At 44.5% G+C, this 24,954-nt stretch overlaps 1 protein-coding gene across 1 annotated transcript in view; it reads left to right on the top strand.

Annotated features, from left to right (window-relative positions):
• Positions 1-24,954, top strand: part of CFAP43 (cilia and flagella associated protein 43) — a 753,224-nt gene that overhangs the window by 313,604 nt on the left and 414,666 nt on the right. The window contains exons 17-18 of the mRNA XM_078643733.1: positions 8,120-8,285; positions 20,982-21,095. Of these exons, the coding sequence (XP_078499859.1) occupies positions 8,120-8,285; positions 20,982-21,095 (280 nt within the window). The remainder of the gene's footprint in view (positions 1-8,119; positions 8,286-20,981; positions 21,096-24,954) is intronic.

The raw sequence follows: 24,954 nt of genomic DNA, 5'->3' as shown, positions 1-24,954 counted from the left end.
AATTATTTTGGTGGACACAATCAGTCTGATCTCTACTAAAGTATTAATTTCAATTAATATACCTTCCCAATACTCCTGTAGTTTGCTGCCAGAGCAAAAGGGTGGACTAAGTTTTCATTTTTCAACATTGAAAGCACCTTGAATCTGAGTCACAGTGTATGTATATCTAAAAGTTTCCTAGTAATCGTTACTGAATGTTTCAGTTCTATTAAGGACACCGAGGTGAGGATTAGGATTTACTTTCTCCACTTTAATACACAGCAGCCATCATACCTCATGTATCCACATTAAACTACATTTCCCATGAGTCCTTGTGGAAAAGAAAGAAACAGTTCATCCAGTCAGAACAGTGCATGTCCTTTCAACATCCCTGGGAGGCGCTCTATTGTCCTCTTTCTTTTAACGAACACAGCCTATCTCTCTCAGGATCACTCCTGTTTATTTGAATCTGTCCCTGAGAAGACAAATAAGAGACTTAAGAATTATGTTATCTAAACTACATCAGCTCAAGGTCATGAAACAATGCAAGAAACACAATATACAAGCAAGTATATAAAGATAAGAAATTGTGGAGCAGTTCTTCATAACTGTGCAATATCATCAATTGGACATTTCAGGGTTGTAATTGCACATCATATTGGGTGGGTGCATTAACCAATTTAGAAGAGTGGGCTAATCCTCGCCTCTGAGTACTTAATAAAATTGAAACTTTCCGTTCCGATAGCTAGGACATTTTTCATTTTATATTAGGACTGAAGGTGAGGATTAGGTTAGTTTAAAGCCTCTCCACTACAAGAGATGCCAGATTTGTAACTGGTTTGAAGTAATACCTTTTGAAGGTAGAATCTAAGGACTAATCCTCTGCATTGAGAATGTCCTCCATGCGATCTCCCATTGAGAAAGCTTTCGAAGCCATGGCTCCCCTCACGGAGGGAGCTCCAAACTGGGAGATGTTGATCCCCGCTTCCTGTATGGCCCATCAGACCCATTTATTAATGGTAGGGGAGGTGAGGTTTAGTGAGAGCAATGAGTATTTGTCTTTCACCCTGAGGGCGTAGTTCTTCTGTCATGAACTCATAGGCCTTCAATGCTCTAACCACGCATAACTTTGGAGCACTTGAAAATGCTTGATATGATACAGTTCTTGAATTACATTTTGCTTGTCTGGAGATATTGAAAGTTACTCCATCTGGAGAAAATAATCCTACCATTTAAATATAGAGCTCTCACATCTGAGACTCTCCTGCAGGAGATTAAACACGAAAGAGTAGCTAGTTTTGCTGACTTCTGTTTCCTGGAAAGTTACTTATTAGAAGGTCATGACTTAAACATACAAAGAATCGTATTAACATCCCACAACCTTGAATTAGTGAGTTCAGCAGGGACGGACAGTCTAATGCCCCTGAGAAATTTACAGACCAGAGAATGTTCCCCATCCGGGTGCCCATCTATCAGTACTTGGACAGCTGAAATGGCCGATTTAAAGCTGTTAGTGGATCTGTATGGCAAACCATCTGAGGCTAAGGCCACCAAGAAGTTCAGAATGACGACAATGTCTGCCCCCACAGGACAGCCAGCCACATAGTGGCGCTGTTTGCTAATTTTGTGATGAACACTACAACAGTTGTTTAATTCTATATACATTCAAAATGGCTAATACCTGCCACCCAAAGCTATACAAATAGTTTGGGTGGCAGGTATTAGTCCTTTTTAATGTATACAAAGTCTGAATTGTCATGAGTAGTGCAATGGGTGGTGCAAGCTGCAGTAGTCTCCTGACAAGGGCCCTGGCAAGTATTTCTTTACAAATTAAGTACTGCCTCCATGTTGGGTTGTGGCACTAACTTCCTTGGGTTTTTCCTGAACAGCAAAGCAAACAGCTAATGACCAGACAAGTTTTACATGTAAAAATAACCATATACAAATGCTCCTAGCAAAGCTGGCTTTGTTTATTTTCCCCTAACCTCCTTAGATGAAAGCTCCCAGATACACAAATCCACAAATATTTTCCATGATGGAAAGGGTAGAGTGGAAATCCGAGTAGGGCCCTGTTCAACAGAGCTTGAGCCACTCTGTAGCTATAGTTAGGGTTACCAGAGATGGGAATTTCTTGGATATTTAATCAATAATTAACTTTCACCCATTTGACAAATCTCCACAGAACTTTGCAGAACTTTGCAGACCGATTCTTCCTTCTACATTGGCTGATGATGCAAAGTCTTGCTGTTATTGGTCAAGGAGGTTCAAAGATAAAAGGGAATGTATTTTCCATAGACTTTTGCATTGGACGTAGTGTGGAAACAGCTGAACGAATTTACATGAAATTTGTCAGGATTAGACATTATGGTGCGCCGATGATCTTTTTGGATACTACAAGCAAGTATTTTTAAGTTATAAGGCAAATTAACTTAGTAATATCTGTTGTTGCAGTACTTTCGCAAAATGTTATGGTATTTCGTGGAAGTACCACAGAACCTAGTGAAAGTCATTAGGTGATTGACTAATGACTGCCTTTGCCAAAGTTAAATGCAGTCTTTTTTTAGGTGCAGTTTGGCTGTGTTCTATATTACAACTTCAGGTCTTGGTAAGTATTAGGTTTTGTATTTTTCCCCTACCTACTACCACTTTAGTAAAGTGGTAATAGGTATTAAAAAATATGTATACGTTTCTATATATTTTTTTTAAATGTACAGCGTACCACAGTACCCCCAAAGAAATTTAAAATAAAAAAGACACAATATTACACTATATTTTACAAATATAATGTATTTTCTATTTTTAACGTATTTAAATATGCACAAAATTGTCTACAGAGTAGCACAGTAATACCTACAAATTACTGCACTACTTAAAAAAATGTGCAGTTCTCCTAGACTGCTATAAAAATATATAGAAAATGATAAATTAATTTTTTCATCTATTACCACTTTAGTAAAGTGGTAATAGGTAGCGAACAACAATAAAACCTACTACTTCCGTATATCGAAGACCGTGACACAAAATTCAGAAAAACCGAGAACGCTGAATAACTGTGATGAGAACTACATTACTGCCTTTTATCTTTGGTAAACACAGCCATAAGCCAATCCCATACTGACTTCTCATCCCTATCTACCGCTGTATACTGCAAACGTACTGCAGTATACTGTTGCACAATATATAACTGTTTTTTAAAACCGTATAACTTTAACACTAGTTACACTGTCGACACATACTGCCAAAAATGTACATTTACACCTCATAATGTATAGTCCTGCCACATTGCATCTACATTCGTTCACAGACGTTCACACTACGTCTGTTTTAATTAACACACTCCACACCAGTCAACTCTATGCAACTCTACATTTTCACTGTACGCCACTCCATGTCACTCCGCTCTACGCCACTTCATTCTATGGTAATTCACTGTGTGCCACTCTACTCTACTCCACTTTACACCACTCTACATTATTATAATCTACGTCACTCCACTCCACTGTACACCACTCCACTCTATGCTATTCAACTCAATTCCATGCCGCTCTACGCCACTCCACAGTTCACCACTGTACTCTACTCCACTCTACTGAATGCTGTTCCATCTACGCCACTCCAGTGTACACGACTCCACTGTATGCTACTCTATGCTAATCCATTGGATGATATTTAAATATATGCTAGTCTGTTGCACGTTATTCCACTGTATGCCACTCCACTCTATGGCAATCCACTCTACGCTAATCCACTCTACGCCACTCCACTGTATGACCCTCCACTCTGCACTGTTCCACTGTATGCCTCTACACTGGACCTCCCTCCACTGAACCCATTGCCACTCTATGCTACTGCACTCTTTGCTACTCCACTTATGGTATTACACTCTATCACACTCCATTCTGTACTCTACTTCACTCTACGCCACTCCACTGTGCCCCAATCCATTATACACCACTCTACTATACACAATTCCATTGCACGCAACAGCACTCTACACCACTCATCCCTACACCACTGCACTCTACTCCACTCTACACCACCACACTATAAGCTGTTCTACTGTACATCACTACATTATAAGCCACTCCACTGTACGCGATTCCACTATACGCCAATCCACTCTACCCTACTACAGTCTACACTAGTCTACTGTACCACACTGCATTCTACACCACTTGTACTGTATGCTATTCCACTATATGCCACTTCACTCTATGCCACTAGAATGTGCACCAGTCTGCGGATTGATTGTAAAAAAAAAAAAAATGTAAGTTGGCTTCTGCCCTTTTCAAATAAAAGCCCCCAGGGTGGACCAGGGCCAGGGGGTTTGTGCAGTGTTTTTTGGATGGGGCTGTAGCTTCCCTTCCTGAGACATTGAAGGCTACTGCAGCCACATCTGGTATCATTTTTATGGGGAGGGGGCATGAGGCCCCACTCCCGAGCCATTTAGAGGCACTGGAGACCCCATCTCGGGCACTAATTTTTTGGGGGTTTGGATGTAGGCATGGGACCCTCCTCCCCGAACCATGGTATGTCCCCGGGGACCCCAGCACCAGGGCTGCTTTGTTATATTTTAGGGAGTGGGCATGTGGCCCCACTCCGTGTGCCATGGTACAACCCTGGGAACCCCATCTCAGAGCTGATTGACCGTTGGTGTCCCAGGGACCCCATTCCCTGGGGCACTGTTCCCTCCCCGCAAGAGCACGGATAGGGAAGACTTCAGTGCTCTCACCCAGTTGGAGCAGAAAGGCTCCACCAGGCGGGAGCGGAAATGTTTCTCCCTGCCCAGTATCTCACACGAAGGGAGCCTAGGATGCTCCCACACATAAAGAGAAGTTGCTCCGAGCCTAGTTGGTGCATAGCTGGTTCCTGCTGCACCCAGGACAGGTGCTGGCACGGGAGCAGAGGGCCACATGGGCAACGGGACTTCCCCCGTGACCCTTTACGTTAAATATGTTGGGAGCCCCGGGTGGGACCGGGGCACCCAGTAGGAAAAAAAAACACCATCTAAGTGTAGCAGGCTCCTGAGCAGCCCCATGGAAAAAAAGGAAAGTAATAAATACCTGATTTATTGTTCACTGCTCCTGGCAAGGAGTCCAGTACAATGCCCTTAATCGTCTCATTTACATATATTTTGCTGCATGGTGGTGCTGCATGGTGGTGCCCAAATCTGGGCAGCATGTTCTTAAGTGTCGGGCCTGTAGGGAGTGCAGCAGCCCCCAAGAAATATTTTACAAAAATTCATCTTTTTTTCCCTGAGGTCTATAGAACATAACCACAGGGAAAGGTTGTGATGTTTTCAAGCATTGCCAGAGCTAGCGCTTTCGCTCTCCAGCTAGGGACTGCATGAATTCCTTCTGGTTGGTCTTATGGCTACATTATGTGGCCTGAGAAATTTAAAAGAAAGGCTCCAGCACAAGTTTAATGTTGTTTTGAATACAAATACCTTATGTAAATATTTATTAATTAGCATTGCAATGCTTCCTATTAATGATTAATATTTTTAATATGCTATTGGAATGTGTTGGTTTTAATAATGAATCCTAACAAGTCAAAGTTGTTATTCAGGCAGTGACCTTTTAAAAAAGCCAATAGTATTGTCTTTATATATTGATGTTCTGACTCTTTGAAAAAGCCAATAGACTTGCCTTTATGCATTGATGTGGTGATCCCTTTACAAAGCCAACACGCTTGTCTTGTATATGAATGTTGTCACTCCTTCACAAAGCCAATAGCCCTGCCTTTTATATATTGGCAGTGACTTGCATTAAAAAAAACTACAAATTCACTGAAAAAACAAAAGTCCATGTGTCAGTTATATTTGGGTATGGAGAAAAACCTTAGAAATTCAGTGAGAAATCCAAAGATTAAAGTGACGTACTAGTTAGGTGAAAATGTCACTGACAACATAACATTGTAAACTAAAAAACACTGAAAATCGTCAGTTACAGTTAATTGAACTAACTATAACTCTCCATTTCCACGCACTGCTTATACACTCACATATTACATCACTCATAACAGGTACAATGACCGTATTGATAGCATCACTGATGACATCTAGAATTACATCATGGGCCATGAGTTATAGTTACTTTGTTGCACAAGTTATACTTACTTTAGTTAGTTTCATGTTACTGTGACCTACTCCTCCAGCCCAAGTAAACAGACTATTTGTATTATTACCCTTGGAACCTGCGTGCTAAACCTGGATTGGGCATGACACCAAAAATCTTTTGATTGTGAGCATATCTCCCTGTTGTCTGTTGCAATGCTACCTTCTATCCCTTGTGCCCTTCATTGTCTTTTGTAATGTGTTTAGGACAGCACACAATAAAGTTATATATAGTACACCTAAAAATTGAAATGCCTCAACTGATATAAAAATGTTCTCTGGGCAGTACCTTGTTGCTCTCTGAAGTTCATGCCATATAAATGCTTATATCATAAAAGAATCCCTGTTGAGGGAAAGAGAGAGAGAGAGAGACATATTGACAGCAGGCACAATACCCTCCTAAGCTATCGTACTTGTGCAGCAGTGCAGGCTGGGGTTTGCAGCATGCAAATCATTGGTGCCAATTCAATTTCAAGCTGCACTTGAGAAGATGGACAGCAACAGTACATCAATGAATGTGAAGCACATTAGGCTCCACAATAATGACAAAGGGAAATACAATTGAAAACCATAAAGGTTTATAAGCAGAATAGAAAAGTTACGAATTCAAAGTTATTCATGAATCATAGATCATAATGCAAATCATTGGTCAGAGTGATTCAAAACAATTCAGACCAGCAAATACAAAGGCAGAGTAATTAAAGCTGCCATAAGCAAATTGAACAAGTTTCAATTTCCCGTGAAGGGAAGTTCCCTAATGTTGAACTAAGAATACAAATGAAGTTAGGGTAAATCACAAGGCAGGTGTCAGCAAGTAATGTCTCTAAAGGCCGAACCAAATGATGGTTCAGTTATGCATAGAGAGAATGGATTTGCTCTGGAGTCTAACACTTAATAGGCAAAATAAGACATGTAGTTTCTGAAGAGTAGAAAGGAGCATCTGAATCTAAGTAACTCAGCAATGCACAATTAAGACATACCATGTTCAACAGTATGAAGCACTCCCTATAAGAGGGAACCAATCAGAATCCAGCATTTCCCAACATGGCTTATCCCTTGTTCCCAGACATCGCAAAAACAAAGCTTACAGCTGCATAGCCTTCAAGAGCTATCTCATAATAACATAATACATGTTGTGGGCTTGTCCCCAGCACAGACGTGGAAATTATTATTCTGCTTTTAGGGAACCTCAGAAAGATCAACAGTTCCCATCCAATCGTGTAAATTCAAGCTACTGCAGCTCGGCTCCTGAAAGGAGAGAAGGAGTGAGAGAACACAGCAGCTAAAGAACATTTTCAATGTTAGCATAAGTCAATAAAACTGAGTCCCCATGTGGGCAACACAGCAGAATAGGGAGGTAACCACTGGATGGTATGCCAATAGAGGTGCTGGGGTCGAGGGTGGAGGGACAGATGATGGCACACGGTGATTGCGTTAAACTGGGAGACTTCATGGTGTACAAGGAGGTAGTGGGGGATAGGGTGGATGTAATATCTCAGAAATGTATCGCTTGGCTTTTGGTCTACTGATGTGTTAATGTGGTGCCTGTGCACTTATTGTTCGTTGTATTTGAAAAACAATACAATTTTACAAACAAAAAAAACACTGTCTAACTTAACTTAAAAATTACACTTCATATCAGAATATATGATATGCAGATTAATATATATTTTGAGGAAAACGAAAACCAGTGACAGTGTGTCACCACTGGCAGTGAAACTAATCGCCAGGTTACACCCAGGCAACTGTAGCAGATACTCGACCTCAGCTGCCTCCTTGGAACCTGAGCCTATTTCCGCACCTATTACCTGAGTGTTGTACCCTCTCGATACTCCCCTGCTCGTACCCGTCTTTTAGTTGGGTCACCAGCCGCCATAGCTGGGAAATCTCAGACTTTAACCCCTGAATCTCATCCCCTGAATATTATACTTTGTAAAACCTTTTCCAGTTCAATATATGAATCACTTAATGTACATTTCCAAGGCCAAGTTTTAACAAATCAGTTTCAAATGATCTGTCTTTCAGAGCCTCTGTACTTCCGCAATCGGATTCAGTAGATACATTTGGGAAAATGCTTTTCTTACGTTTGGCAAATACAATTATGTTTGAAAACGAAACTTTAAAGATAATGCCCGTGTGGACCCCGAAAACATTGTCTAATATGCAACTGAATGCTGAAAAACAGACAGAGGTAAGGTTACTCTTCATTTTAAACTGCGATTATTGCACTAATGCATTAAAGCTAGATACAAGTTCTTTATTTAAACGCATTTTTAAATAGAGTACTCCATAGTCTTCCACTTTTCGTCTAATTTACATTCTTTTTATGTTTTTTATTAATGCATGAAATTTTGGGCTTATTGTATTTTATTTGTAGATCACACGTTCGAAGCGCTTTCTGGCGCTGTGGAAAAACATGTAAGCGAACCTTGTCAACAGATATCAGTAAGACATAAATAAACAAAACTAAACACGACATACCTACTTGGTGATGCTCATAATTATCTCTTGTCTCAGTTTGTTTCGGTATGAAGAGAAAAGAGGGAGAGGCCTACAGTGACAGACAAGCATTTGCAATGCAATAGGTCTCGCATTTACGCGAGCTAGAGCTATTGGCATTGTAAATGACAATGCCTTTTATTGATGTTTTGGTTTTTTAAATATAAATAAAAGGCATTGCCATTTACAATGCCAATAGCTCAAACTCGCGTAAATACGAGACCTATTGGATTGCAAATGCTTGTTCCCCTAGTCACCTATGGAAACTGTAAGTGAAAAATGGAAACATCTCGACATGCCGTGGGCTGATACCAAGACATGAGGGCAGCTCCTGGAGCCAATGCCTGTAGGGACTAAGGTAAACACACCGGACTGACCCACCCACTCTTTCTGTATGTTATGTGGCGTGTCTTGTGACATGAGTTCTGCCGAAGTATCTACAGCGACCTCTAGCCAGCCATAACAAGGTACGTCTGTGAAAAAAGTACTTTAAAAGGCAATAGAAAATAGACTGTCTTTTATTCCCCTACCAGCATAAAATGTGTGCACACAGAAAACGCGCTTTCACAAAGCTGCACCAGACACCTGTACAGCACACAAACATTGTAAACCAAGGTAGTCTCATCCTGTTTGGTCAAAAAACACGGGTATTACTACGACATATTTATTTATACCGTGACTTTTTCGCTTGAGGAAACAAAAATAAATATCCTTTTTAAATAACACATAGCACCTTTCCCTCTTACATATTTAGGAATAGGATGAATGCAAGGAAGGAAGTTCCCCGTCCCAGGTGCCTCGCCCCCTACAAAGTATTTGTTTATCCAGCGCCTCTCCGAGCCCCTATCCATGAAGTCACTGTCATGTTCGTCATCAGAGACCTTCGACTAATTTAACAAGCGCGTGGTGCGAGAGTATGAGGTAGAGAGGAGATGCCATGCACGCGCACATCGCCTGTCCGTGCGCGCACATGGTTTGTCTCCCTTCGCTCACCAAACCCACAACAATAGTCTCGTCAAGGCGCAGCGCTAGGTGAGACCTAAAGAACCCTGTCTCCATGGTTCAACGTTCTTGATTTAGGTTAGCCCAGCAAAGGATGACATGTGACTAATGCCATTTAAACTTACTGTCGAAAAAAGTTGAAGTTAGTGAGGAACCTGTCCTGTTCTAGATTGGTTTCTCTTCAAAACACTGTCAAGCATAACACTCTGCATAAAAGACAGCACCTGGCATCAGGCTATTAACTCATCTTTATTAATTTCTCAGCCTACTGATGTGGAGCTACTCTCCACACATCCTAATCTCTCTGCTTCCCTCAATGTAGTGAGAGGGAAAACTAGTGCTCCCTGACTCCACCCAGGAAGTTCCTGGCATCTCACTTCTGTCTGGATCAGCTGACCTACTTATATAACAATGTCTTTCCTGGAGGACATGACAGAACCAAGCATTAAAGCGGTATGCACCATCTGTTAAAGCAGACAACCTGGTCCAGATTTTCTTCAGCAAAAGATTACCGTTGGGAAAAGGGTAATTTCTCCAGAAATGTACCAGGGCGCGGAGTGAAGTGACAGGCATCAAGTTGCTTACCGATGCTGCCATGATGGAAGGCTTGTTGAAGAATGCCTTTATGAGTGTGCTTTTTCTTTATTTAAGCATGGCATAAGAGGATAGATGAGCAGTGGAGGAAGATTCTGCAGGGAGCAAAGCCCTCTAAAAGCCCTCTACGTGTGGCCTCTGAATTCCGAAGAAGCCCGTAACAGTGGTTACCCATAGTAATTGTGAGATTCGTGTTAACACTGCAGACGTGTTTATTTTCACACTGTACCCGAAATCTCCAGGTGAAACTCCGGGTAGAAATGAGGAATTATCTGTGGAGTTGACTGGGAATTATTTATTTCTACCCCTCCAATCCCACCTACCCTCCCCCACCCCCTTTGGTAAATCCTAATTTCTAAGTGGATTTGTAACCACCTGGTAACTACAGGCCCCTGGAGTTGCTGTTACACCAGGAGAGTTATTAGACTTTTAATGTTTTACAGAGAAGCAACTTTGAGAGGTGGGAAGCCTTCTTAATGTATTCAGAAAAATAGAGCTTCTTGGTTTTCTTGACTTGTCTTTCTTGTAAGGCTACCTGTCAGAAGCATAAGCAGCTTTTATATCAGGAGCAGAAATACCCTTCTGTTTCCTTTCCTGCGGCTGAATTTTTAGTTTAGATTTAGCCAGCTCAGGAGTAAGCCAGGCCTTACCTTTATACTACTTCCCTGTTGGGATTTTGTGGTTGACAATTGCTAGTTTTATATTCAGAACATCATCGGGTCTCATATGATATAAATCTTTGACTGCATTTGAGTCAATGGCGTACTTTTTGATTGTCAAAAACGTTAATGATGTATATAATCATAGCCGCAAGGCCTTAACCCAGACTTGTTTGATGTAGGGGCAAGAGTAGCACCTCTCCAGCCAATATGTTTGGAATAGAGGCGAGAGCATTTCAATCCATAATCACGCTGTAGGCCTTCACTTCATACATATCAAGCTAGTATTCTGATAGATACATCTGCCGTGTGGATTCCTCACCTTGTGAATACCCCCTTGCGTCAGCAACATTCGGAAATTCTTTTTTCGTAGCCTCGCGCCGACGTGGACTCCTGACGTCATAGAGACACGACCTCGCTCGCGACTCCGCTGACGTCACCGACGCCTATAATAGGCCCACGCCGGCGTGATGACATCAGTTCCCTTTTTTCCGCGTCGTCGACGCTAACGGTTATCGGGAATCTCTGTAGCCAACGGATACTTTGTTGTCTTTATTATTAACATTTTCTGCGTCTCTGTATCCTGTCTCTTCGACAATGTCTTCAAAAAAGACCGGCTTCAAGCCTTGCAGAGAATGCGGCAAAATGATGTCCATTACCGACCCACACAGCGACTGCATCTGGTGCTTGAGCTCGGACCATGATGTGGAGGACTGCTCTTCGTGTAAGAAAATGAACCCGAAGGCCCTGAGGGAGAGAGAGGCGAAGCTCCTGGTGGCTAAAATGAAAGCTGGAAAAGGAAAATCGTCGAAGTCTCGTTCTCGAAGGGCGAGGTCGAAGTCGAGATCGAGATCCAGGTCTAGATCTAGAGGAAGGTCGTCTTCGAAGTCGGCTTCGGACCATGTTTCAAAGAAGAGGAAACATAAGAAGAGGAGACATGAGTCCCGACGTCGTTCTGGTAAGGAGTCGGGGTCGAGGTCGAGGTCACCGAAGGTTCGTTCGAAGGTGGTGACCATTGAAGTTTCGGATCCAGAACCTGAAGGTGAGGCTTCCCCTTCTGAGTCACGGGCGCCGTCTCCGGCTCCGTCTCCGACTCCGAATCCGGCTCCGAATCCATCTCCGGCGCCGTCCCCGGTCCGAGATGAGGAGGAGCCTCGTGAGGATGAGGGTTCCGAGCCCTTAGGTGAGCCGAATCCGAATGCTCCTCGGGACAGGCCTGAAGGTTTTCATCCACCATTTCCTGCCCCAGGCCAGGACCCTTCTGCGTTTCTCAACGCGATGTATGGAGTCTTTTCGAGGTCGTGGTACCCCTCTGGTGCACCTTCGGGTCCCATGGGTCCTTTGGCTTTTAACTTAGGAGTCCCTCACTCCTACCCTCCGGCTCCGTTTATGCCTTACATGCCGGCTCCGACGCCGCCGTGGCATTTTCCGGCTCCACCGAAGCCGTCGACGCCGGTTCCGGCTTCGCCAGCTCCGGGTCGACCTAGAACACATCCCTCTGAACCTGCGGATTCGATCCCGACGTCGATTCCGAATCCGTCGGAGCCGATGGTGGATCCGAGGGCAAAACAGGTCAAGATGAGATCCAGAAGAGAGGCTCAGCGCCTTCTGGAGGAAAGGAGGTTTTTGGACTCACAATCTGACCTCGAGGAGGGTGAGTTGGATGAAGATACTTTTGAAGATTTGGCAGAAGCAGGAAGCCTGGATTTCTCTCCAGAGTGGGAGTTACCATCAGGTTCTAGTACTCCTTCTAAGGACATTCAACCCTATCATTTGATTATGAGAAAGGCTGCCAGTCTGCTTAAGTTGACTTTGCCTACAGCAGAATTCAAATCTAATATTCTGACTGAAGTACTCCATTCTCCGAGTTCAGTGGTGGAACCTCTTCTTCCTTTCAATGATGCTCTAACAGAGCCCATTCTGGAGGTGTGGAAAAAACCTTTGTCTGCTCCAGCTGTCTCTAAAAGTGTAGCCAGAAGATACAGGGTTGCCCCTGATGATCCTGCCTTTTTAACCTCTCACCCTTCACCGGAGAGTTTGGTCATTCAGGCTGCATGCTCCAAAAAGAACATTAGTGCTTTCCCTCAGGTTCCTTTTGAGAAGGAAGCAAAGAAGCAGGATCAGGTGGCAAAGAAGTCCTTCTCCTCTGCCAGTATGGCATTGAAGTCATCAAATGCCACTTGCTTGATGGGGAGATATTTACACGCTCTGATGGACTCTTTACATGTTCTGGTTCCAAAAGTTCCTGATGACAGCAGGAAGGATTTTGAGGAAGTCATCTCTGACGCTCAGGCAGCGGCTCGCCAGGTCATTCAGAGCGGTTTGGATACTGTAGACTCTGTGGCGCGCATTATGGGCACTGCTGTCGCTACTAGGAGGTCTGCCTGGTTGAAATCTTCTGACTTTTCGGCTGATGTTCAGGCGACATTATTAGATCTTCCTTTCGATGGTTCAGGCCTTTTTGGGAAGAAGGCTGATGCGGCCCTTGAGAGGTTTAAAGATTGCAAGGCGACTGCTAAATCCCTGGGTCTCCAAATGAGAGGTTCTTCAACTGGCAGAAGATTCAGAGGTTTTGGCCGTCCGGCCTTTCGGAATTTCCGGCAAGGCCAGCAGCAGCAGCAGCAACAACAGCAGCAGCAAAACTCCTTATACAGGTCCTACAGGGGAAAGCAAAGAGTGCGTCCTCGTGGACGTCAGGTCTCTTCCTCCTCCACTTCCTCCAACCCTCCTGCCCCTGAGAAGCAGCCCTAGATCCGACATTCAGGATCATGTGGGTCCGGTTGGGGGCCGGCTTACCCATTTTCTACAGGATTGGGAATCGGTTACGTCAGATCTTTGGGTTCTCAATCTTGTAGAAAATGGGTATGCCCTTCCCTTTCGGGAATTCCCTCCCAATTTCCCTCCTTGCCAAGGGTATTGCTCCGAGGAGCATCTGTCTCTTCTGCAAGAGGAAGTTTTAACTCTGATAAGAAAGGGTGCGATAGAGGTGGTCCCAGAGCAGGAAAGGGGTCAGGGATGCTACTCCCGGTATTTCCTGATTCCGAAGAAGGATGGCAGGCTTCGTCCAATCCTGGATCTCAGGATCTTGAATCTCTATCTGAAACAGGAGAAATTCAAGATGCTCACCCTTGCTCAGGTTCTTCAAGCGCTGCAAGAAGAAGACTGGATGGTGTCACTCGACTTGCAGGATGCTTACTTTCACATCCCAATCCTGAAGTCGCACAGGAGGTATCTCCGTTTTACGGTGGGATCGCAGCACTACCAGTTTGCGGTCCTTCCGTTTGGACTTACTACTGCGCCTCGAGTCTTCACCAAGGTGATGGCAGTGGTGGCGGCACATCTCAGAAGGTCAGGGATTCCGGTATTCCCTTATTTAGACGACTGGCTGATCAAAGCGGAGTCGTCAGAGAGAGTGCTCCATCATTTGCGGGAGACAACCCAGTTGTTGTACAGGTTGGGTTTTTCAATAAATGTACCCAAGTCTCACCTGGTGCCCTCCCAGCGCAACCTGTTCATAGGTGCGGTACTGGACACAACCGTATGTCGTGCATTCCCTCCCCCTCAAAGGATTCGCGACATACGGGAGATGATTCCTTTGTTTTACAATGGAGCGGTCGTTCCAGTCCTGAAGGTCCTTCGCCTGCTCGGTCTGATGGCTTCATGCATTCTGTTGGTCAACCATGCACGCTGGCACATGAGGGCGCTCCAGTGGTGTCTCCGCAGGCAGTGGTATCAGCACAGCGGAGACCTCAGGGAGTCAGTGAGGATCTCCAGAGAAGCTGCAGCGGATCTGTCTTGGTGGGGCGTGGAAGGCAATCTGTCCCAAGGAAAGCCTTTTCAACTTCCCCCATCGGTGGCCACGGTGATAACGGATGCATCCACTCTCGGGTGGGGTGCTCATCTGGGGGATCTGGAGGTCAAAGGCCTTTGGTCTCCAGAGGAAAGGTTGCTTCACATCAACCTTCTAGAATTGCGGGCGATACGTTTGGCGCTCAAGGCCTTCCTCCCTTCCCTTCGCGGTCAGTCTGTTCAAGTCCTGACGGACAACACGACTGCGATGTGGTACATCAACAAACAGGGAGGAGTAGGGTCGCAGTGTCTCTGCAGAGAGGCTCTGCGTCTCTGGTCCTGGGTTCAGGACCATCAGATTTGTCTGATGGCAAATCATCTGGCCGGTGTTCTGAACGTTCGTGCAGACAGTCTCAGTCGGCAGTTCTCTGCCGACCACGAGTGGAGGCTGCACCCGGAGGTGGTTCACGACATCTTTCAGATGTGGGGGGCTCCTCGGGTGGACCTGTTTGCCACTCGCGAGAATGCGCACTGCCTGTCGTTCTGCAGTCTCCAGTATCCGATGCAAGGAGCCTTGGGGGACGCGTTTCAGTTGAGTTGGAAAGATCAACTCCTTTACGCGTTTCCCCCCATACCCTTGATTCCTCGGGTTCTGAGGAAGATTCGCCAAGACCGGGCCCAAGTCATATTGGTCGCTCCGGATTGGCCAAGAAGGGTGTGGTATACAGATCTACTCCACCTCTCCTCTCACCCGCCGCTCCGTCTCCCTCTCAGGGCAGACCTCCTCTCTCTGATGGAGGGGCAGGTTTTACACCCCCACCTCCAGACATTGCACCTTCATGCCTGGAGATTGAGCGGGGCAACCTGAATTCCTTTTCCCTCCCGCCTGACGTTGTGGATGTCATCTTGTCAGCCAGGCGTGACTCCACTAAGTCCATCTATTCTTATAGATGGGCGAAATTTGTCACGTGGTGTGGGGAAAGGTCTGTTGATCCTTTGAGGGCCCATTTGTCTAATGTTCTACAATTTGCTCTTTCTTTGGCGCGGCAGGGTCTGGCGGTTGCCACGGTAAAGGGTTACCTGTCGGCGCTGTCGGCTTTTCTCTGCTTGCCTGACCAGCCCTCTCTTTTTAAGTCTCCTGTGGTCTTAAGGTTTTTGAAGGGTCTTACTAATATGTTCCCTCCTTCACCTTTCATTGTGCCTCAGTGGGATTTAAATCTTGTATTGACCTTTTTGATGGGGGCTCCCTTTGAGCCTCTCCACAAATGTCCCATGAGGCTTCTTACCCTTAAGACAGTCTTCTTGGTTGCAATAACCTCGGCAAGGAGGGTTAGTGAGCTTCAAGCTCTTAGCTCCAAGCCCCCATTCCTGACCATTCATGTTGATAGAATGGTTCTTAGGACCAGGGCTGCTTTTCTGCCTAAGGTGGTAACTCCCTTCCATCTAGGACAGTCCATTACCCTACCTACCTTCTATCCTCCCCCTCACCCTTCCAAGGAGGAGGAGAGACTGCACCGTCTGGACCCTAAGAGGGCGGTGTCCTTTTACTTGGACAGATCCAAGGACTTTCGCTTGGAAGACCAGCTCTTCGTTGGATTTGCTGGCTGCAAGAAAGGAAGGGCGGTCCATAAAAGGACTTTATCGAGATGGATCGTCCTCTGCATAAAGATCTGCTACTCTTTGGCCGGTAAGGAACCACCAGAGGGTATAAGGGCTCATTCAACTAGAGCTAAGTCTTCAACCTCAGCATTGGCTAGAGGTGTGCCTGTGGAGGATATTTGTAGGGCGGCGACTTGGTCTTCCCTCCACACTTTCGCGAAGCATTACTGCTTGGATTCCGAAGTGAGGAGGGACGGCCATTTTGCGCGCTCTGTCCTTCAGGATTTCCTGGTTTAGAAGAGTGGACACCCTCCTCCGGGAGTGGGGACTGCTGTGGGACTCTATTCACAAGGTGAGGAATCCACACGGCAGATGTATCTATCAGAAGAACAAGTTACTTACCTTCGGTAACGCTTTTTCTGGTAGATACTATATCTGCCTGTGGATTCCTCACCGACCCACCCGCCTCCCCGTTGTCCACTCTTCTATGCCAGAGTTACTGTAGTGTAATATATATATATATTTTATTGTCAAGGAAATGTTTCAGTTGCTTTCCTGCTTTTGCTTAACACTGTGTGTTTTGCCTTGAGTACTGTGTACTGTGTATACTTGTATATTTCTACTGTCATTGGTCCGTCCGTGTGCCTCGATGGCACGGAAAAAAGGGCGGAACTGATGTCATCACGCCGGCGTGGGCCTATTATAGGCGTCGGTGACGTCAGCGGAGTCGCGAGCGAGGTCGTGTCTCTATGACGTCAGGAGTCCACGTCGGCGCGAGGCTACGAAAAAAGAATTTCCGAATGTTGCTGACGCAAGGGGGTATTCACAAGGTGAGGAATCCACAGGCAGATATAGTATCTACCAGAAAAAGCGTTACCGAAGGTAAGTAACTTGTTCTTTAGGCACATATGTGTACATCGTCACAATACCAAAGACAGCCATTAAATGTACTTTGGCTACTGAATCTGAAAAACACAACATCATTGAGAGAATAATTCTGTCATGGCCTTTTGTCCTTCTGAGGTAGGTTATAACAACATCAGGAAAGGTAATGTTGGGCATGACTTGATGCCAAAGAAGATGATCACGCTTGAGCTCCTTACCCATTTCTGCACAGTGATGTGATAGTTCCTGTAAGAATAGGATCATTATTTGGGGTAGGTGACTACCCACCTCAAGGAATTATCACAATTGTCAGAATGAACCCTCGAAGTCATACAAATACTCTGAGCTCAAACCCATTGGTAGCTATGGCACAGAGCAGACAAGCTTCGTTGGGCAATGTGTAAAGCATTTATGTGGTACTAAAACAGCAATATAGTCAAAATCCAAAACAATAAGAAATCTCAAATCAAATTAGAAACATTAGGTAAAATAATAAATAATAGGATGCCACAATGAAAAAAATCCTACTTGGGGAACCATAGAAATCAGTTTTTAAACATTTAAGTAAAAATAGAACCAAAAAGCCAAGAACATTTTAGCTATGGAAGCCTCGGGAGAGATTCCAGCTCAAAGAGTCTCCCTCACTCTCTAAAGTTTGGTCTGCATGACGAAGTGGACAGACTGCACTTCAATGGATGTTGTACATGATATACTGAAGGAGTCTGATAACCTAAAATAGGGTTCTTTGGCCCTTGTGTACAAAGGTGTTTTATGATTGTAAAGCTGGGAATTCCCAGTGCCACAGCGTTTTACAATTTCCAAAAGCCCCTTTTTAAGTTGTAGAAGACTTTTTAAATCAGAAAAGGGCTTTATAATCCTTTCCCAATCACATGTAGGCTGGGAACAGAAAGGAGCATCCCCCTGCTGATTGCGAATTGCAAAGATAGATATGGTTTGTGGCCACATTTGCAATCCCTAACCATTCATCAGTTACTGACCCCCGATCTGGGGTGGGAACTGATTTTCAAAGAGGTAACTATCCCTGTTGTTCATCTTCCCCTTTGGAAATCATGTTGGGAAGGGGGGGGGGGGGTGCTCAGGGAGAGCAAGCAGTCAACCCGAGGAATGCCTAACAGAGTCCTTTTAATGTGCACAGGCCGCTTTAAAAAAACAAACTAATGTTTGTGAATGCAATTAGCACTGTCACAGTGTTGCTTCAGTTTAGGAAAGAGTTGAAGAGTCATCTGTTTAAAGCAAACAACATCACAATGCATTAACCATCCATAACTTAGGTATACTGCTCCCCTGCCATTTGGCTAGGTTTGTGCTATAGAAATGCCAAAATACCATATACATACATGCATACACACAAATGTAGGGAAAAGCTCTCCTGTCCCTTGCACGCCAACATTACCTGCATTCACAGCCAATCACAGGGGGTTGATACGAATTCTGGGATTTCCCAGATCTGCGAGGGTCAGATTTCTAACCCACGAGTGCAATGACTTATATGCAGATGCATCAAAGTTATGTTTTGCGAGTCCTTAATAGCTAATTTTAAGGAATCGCTATTAAAGACTCGGAAAACGGGATGCATGTAGGAATCGCAATGTTATTAGCGATTCCTAAAAATTCCTTATTTGCGATTCGGTAATAGCTAATCGCTAATAAGGAATGGCTTTCCCATTCATTCCTATGGGCCTTTAGCTATTACTGAATCGCTAATGTTCCGCTATTTCAAGGGTGCCAGGGTGTCCAAAGGACACCCTGTTGCACCCTTGAAATGGACCTGTGCACAAATGTTACACACAAACATGCCCTAAGGGCATGTGTGTGCGCAACATGTAACTTTGAAAAATGCACAAAAGTGCATTTTTCAAAGTTTTAGCAGATTACCACGAAGTTCAACTTCATGGTAATTTGCTCCCCCTATTAGCGAAGTCGCTATTTTTTTGGGTTTCATGCATTGCATTTAAGGAATCTCATTTTGGGATTCCTTAAATGCAAGAGCAATTTAAGGAATCACTATTTAGAGATTCCTTAAATTGCGATTTCTGCATTTGGGATGATGCATCCCAAATGCAAAAATACCGGGAGCAAACGGCCAGATTCTGAGAATCTGCCCGTTTGCTCCCGGTATTTAAATTGATGCATCTGCCAGTTAGTTCAATGACTGCGCTGAGGAAGACATATCAATTGGTCCAAAGCACTATCACTAACACACCAAGCAGTCCTGTGTAGGCACTGTTGTCAGGTACATAACAATCCCATATAGCTTTCAGGGACACAGGTGTACTCCAAAGAATCTTTCATTCTTGATCAATACAGTCAAGCATAGTAATATGAGCGACAGGGATCAGTTTAAGACCTTTAATTAAAAAAACGTCTTAGTCTAGTCCTTGAAATGTCCGCAGTAACCACAGAGTAAGACGTTATAAAAGTGATTATGCATGTTATAAGCAGTGAGAATAAAATGACATTTCTAAAATGTTTGTTAAGATTCTAGCACTCACTAGATATTTCTATGCGCTATACCACATTTTTACTCATAGCATTTAATAGGGAGCTTGCCTCTTCAGTTTCTTAAGGGTGATCACACGTCATACCGGTTGATAACTATTACAACTTTCCTTAATCAGTGTTCTGCCAGGGGAGGAAATGTACTCTAAGTGAAAGAGCACCCTGTGCAGGGCTTGCAGACTCAACTGAGAGTGTCAGATTTAACAATCTGACATGACCTCTCGCGACAATCTTAGCACGAAGACCTATCCTAATCAATGGTCAATACCTGGACTTTATACAGGGTTTGTCCATTGATGTTATATTGTACTTACAAAACAAAAAGGCGCACGGAGACCTGAGAGTCTTAATAGACCAAGCTATCAAGATACAAAATGCATACGCTGTGTCCACATGTTGCTTTTAAGCAGCCACTACTAAAATCTTGAGATTTAAACAGCCAGGAGCCATTTTAGAAATGTGGCACCTGTTGTCAAATATAATGAACAAGAAGTGAGCAGTCGTTAACCTGACCTTCGCAAACTCAGCTAAGGATACACAGGGGAGAAATGGAAAAACAGAATAACTTAGCCTAACTAAATGGAACCTGTCACTGTGTAAACAACTTCCCTGGATTGGGGGTGGAGGTTACTCATTTTCGGTCCTCCATGGAAGTATGAAGATGACAGTGTACGAAGAATAACGTATAAATGAATATACATGTATAATAAAATGTAAGCATAAATCATTGTATTTGAAAAATAATTGAATACATCAATAATAAAATGCAAACATACATGCATATAAAACCTGGTATTTAAAAGTGAATGTGTTTTTATAAAAGAGCAAACCAGGCATTTTTTCTTTTTAACTGATGCCTACCTGAATATTATTCATTTAGCTGGTCATTTTGCCATCGATGTGACTGGATCGTTTTGAATGCAACTTCTTTGTATTTAGGTCGTATTGCAAATTGCATCCCCATTTCCAAGCCAATGAGTGTGCAAATTGCGCATCCTAGTGTGTGAATGGGTATTAGCACACCAGGCTGATCAGACCCTGAAAAGACCCACAAGTTGCAGAGGGTTCTTTTTTTGAGGTTGTGGGAATCCCGGTATGTAAATTCATTTCACTTCCTTGGAGACTACCTCAAAGAAACTATGAAAAATGTGTTTTGCGTTTACAGACATTTATATAAAAGTAAAACCCTAACTTCTTTAAATACAGGTGCTTTTTTCATTAAGGACTGTCTAAACATTTCGGGAGAGAGCACTGGACAGGTTTGTTGACTGCTCAAGTCTTTGAAATTGCGCTAGTATTTCATTTAATTTGTTTCATTGCATTTTTTAATACTCTGCTAGGAAATTATTGAGAAACGATCAAGCGTGGATGTGACCGAACAAGATGAGAGTTATGTGGACTTGACTCCTGGCTCTGCTGTGGAATTGACCTGGTTGGACCAGAAAGTTCATGAGGTATGTGTAACACCAGGATGAGTGAAGCTAGGAGCAGCTGTCCAGAAGAAACCATGCAAAGCAACAGAAAACATCACACTTACATTGTATCTACTTATGAAATGCATTGGATCCATTTTTATATGGTGTGGTTACAGTACTCGCTGCATTGTCTTCAGGGAAGTTCATGACATGGGTTTGTTATTTTATTTTGTGTTTGCAGCCATTGGAAGAAACATTTTACCACCTGTGGGTGCAATGTTCTTATAACCTTATAGCTGTTCTGCCTCAGGCTATACTGGTTGTTAAAGGCCCTCTTCCACATTATAGTCCCCTCCTGCAGCTCGGGTGTAAAACCCGGATTCAGAGCATTAACTAACCATTACAGCCCTTTGCAGTTGGCTATGAGGCTATACATAACCTGAAAAATAATGGGTTTTTTTTCAAAGTAAAGAGCCTCGTTATGAACCAATGTATAATTCAGTCCTCAACAGTTATTCTGGACAAAAACTAATTTAATTTACTTCTGTAAGGAGGGAGTCCGAGCTTCAAGGTCTTTGTACGGGTAAATCTCATACAGTCTTCCATCTTATTAAATTATCCCTAGGAACTCTTCCTTGTTTCTGCCCAACGTTATTTCAGATTGTCATATTAACCAAACTATTTTGTTGCTGACTTTTTTCCAAAATTGTTCTAGTCACAAGAAAGGTCTCATCACAGTTTACATGTTTACAGAGATTGTAGATACTATTTAGAACTTTGGAAATCAAAAAAACGATTTGCTAATTATGGAGTCATTGACGTCATACAGCCTGAACATAGCTACATAGATAGACTTGGATCATAACTTAGTTTAGGAAGAACAGCCGACCCTTGCCCTTGTAAAGCAATAGTCCATTCCTCCAGAGGTAAAGGCAGCCTCTGTTACACTCTACTGAACTGTTCCAGTATCAGGAATTAGAACTCCAGAAGTTCAATACTCATCTTCACAATGCATTATTTTTCTCTCCCTTAAGAGTTGCAATTAATTTCAAGTATTGATTATTTTTTCAAGAAAAACAAAGTATTAAATGAAAACAAAGAAGGAAAGCATTACTATTTAGATGCTGATTTGCAGGCAGATAACTCTACTGGACCATGCTTCTCTGTAATTTCTTTGCACAGCCATGGCTCATTTTCTCTCTCTAGAATTTTGGTTCCTGGCCTCCCAGTTTGAGTTTTCATTTGCTATTATTTTTGTGTATGGATGTCAGCAAGAACTGTATATATGAACGGATTGGTTACCCATCTGAAATGCTAATTCTGCGTTAATGCTATTCTTTCTGAATTCATAAACATCCCTCCTGCGTCCTGTAAACAAAGAACCTACTAAAAAACGTGGTCTCTTCTGATTGCGTCTCTCTCACTCCAAGTGACCTCCAAAAGCTAACTACCTGACTCATTTTGCTGGCAGATACAAGCTATGGCTTGGTGTTCTAACTTTTGGCCTCCCTCTCTTGGACCTGCTCCCTCTGCGTCTAAATCTGTGAATAGCCTGGGCATTAAAATCAGTGATGATTTGTCGATGCACACTCAGATCAGCATGATTGTTACTTCCAGCTTTCTGTCTCTCCGTGTGATTCGGAAAGTTTCCCGTTTTTTTACCATTGACGCTTTGAAGTCTATTTTCCTGGCCCTTGTTATCTCTAAGGTGGACTATGCCAATTCTTTGTATATTGGCATCCGTGCCTATGAAATGCGCCGACTTCAGCTCATTCAAAATCAGGCTGCTAGGTTGATTTATAGTCGGTCTAGATTCCATCATGCCCTCCCTCTTCTTAGACAATTGCATTGGTTGCCGGTTACTCAGAGATGCCAATTCAAATTAGGATGCCTCATCTTTAAATCTCTGGCGGGCTTAGCTCCCCATTATATGGCATCTAGGTTCCTAATCTATACTCCTCCCAGGAATTTGCGGTCGTCGTCAAAAAATCTCTTGGTTGTTCCTCCTATTGTCAGGAAGAAACATGGGGGGTCGTGCTTCTCCTTTTTGGTGCCCAGGTTTTGGAATGCCCTCCCTGACAACCTGCGTTTAGCTCCATCATATTTGGAATTCCGCAAAGGTTTGAAGACCTGGTTCTGTAGTAGGGGATCTCTGTGTATAGTCATAATCTAGTGAATAGTCCCGCCCATGTGCGTGGACCCCGGAGCAATCAGAAATAATCTCTTACAGTGTCAAAAAAATGCAGAAATGCATAGACACTTAAGAGAGAATTTAAAGACAGAAAATGCTGCCAAAAAGGCTACACTGTCCAGTACTTCAACTAGAAATTCCACCATAAAACCCACAAAACAGCAACAGCCTGTACAGATTTCCATTGCTTTAACAGCAAACTCCCTCAGGAATGATAGAGAGAAGAACCTGGACAGACAAGCTCCATAGGCTGCCATTATGTGGCTTAAATAGGATACTGTGCCTTTAAGGAACCTTCCAGAACCTTCTCCCAGTATCCCAGAATGCATAGCAGGTCCAACTTAGTTTCAGTTCTTTTTTCCGGCTCCTGCAAGCAGGACCCTGGAGCATTGAGCTCTCCCTTTTCAAGGGTTTTGTTGGTGTTTTTACACTAAATTCGATTTTTGGTGCTTTTAAAGTACTTTAGTGACTTTCTTCTTGGGTTCCTGCACTCTTTTATTGTCCATAATGCCAGCATTATTTGACAAATGCCCGGAGTGCTCCAGGAAGAAGGCCAAGTCAGACCCCCATGAGGTCTGTATCCTCTGCCTTCCCTCTTCCCACATCCCTGAGGACTGTGTGATCTGTAGAGGCTTCTCTGGAAGGACCCTGAAGGACAGGAGAAAAATCAGACTTCAGGGACTTGAAGAAAGAAGATTGAAGGCACGAGGTGGGTCAGGAGGGGCTCCTTCTGCCCATGCTGAGGCCTCTGGGGGGCTCCCCAGGGGCAGGAAGTCCAGCCCGCGCCCAAGATCTCCGTCTGGGTCAGTTGCGATGACCACGACGTCGAGAGGGAGGTCCACGGCCAGTTCCCGGTCTCCCCAGGGCTCTGGGTTGAGAAAACGTCGCCCGTCGAGGGACGTGTTCCGGCCGCCGTCGAAGCCGGTGTCGATCTCCTAGTCGTCGCCGTCGGCGTCGAGTGGTCGACATCGGAGGACCCGGCGTCGGCGCTCGCCGTCGAGGCGACACCGCCGTTCGCCGTCAAGGACATCGTCGTCGAGGGGATCCTCGTCGTCGAGACCGCCGTCGAGACGGGAGAAGTCTCCGGCGCCGAAGACGTCGACGTCGAAACATTCAAAGGGATCGACGTCGAGACGTTCAAAGAGATCGACGTCGAGGCGATCCAAGAGGTCGAGGTCGAGACGTACGAAGAGGTCGAGGTCGCCGTCGAGGCACCATCGCTCGTCGTCGAGGTTTCGTGGTTCGTCCATCTGGTCGGGGTCGACGTCGAGACGTGGACACCGGTCGACGTCGAAGAGTGAGAAACGGTCGACGCCGAAGGGCCGCTTGACGTCTAAGGATCCACGGTCGTCGTCGGGGCACCGATCTTCAGCGCCTGGAGGCCGTAAGGACAGGCCTAGGACTGTGGGGGGCTCCCCACGGTCCGAACAGGATGATGGCTCGCCGGGAACGGCGTATTCCGAGGTTTATACCCCGAAGAAGCCTTCTGCACCTCCTTCGCTGCCTCCTTTACCGAAGGGTCCGCCTCCGAAGGCTCCGACCCCTCCGCCAGTGCCTCCTCTGCCGGCTCCGCAGGCCCCGCGTCCGGTTACTCCCCCACCCCCGGTTCCGCCGAGGGCGGTGTCGATGCCCAAGTTTCCGACGCCACCGAAGAAGACTCCTAGGAAGCCTAAGGCTTCTGAACCAGGGAGGCCAACGGAACGTCCG

The sequence above is a fragment of the Lissotriton helveticus genome, chromosome 5_1, assembly GCF_964261635.1.
Source record: "Lissotriton helveticus chromosome 5_1, aLisHel1.1, whole genome shotgun sequence".
NCBI classification, from domain to species: Eukaryota; Metazoa; Chordata; class Amphibia; order Caudata; family Salamandridae; genus Lissotriton; species Lissotriton helveticus.
The sequence above is the reverse complement of the archived record's forward strand: the minus strand, read 5'-3'. Positions and strand labels throughout refer to the sequence as shown.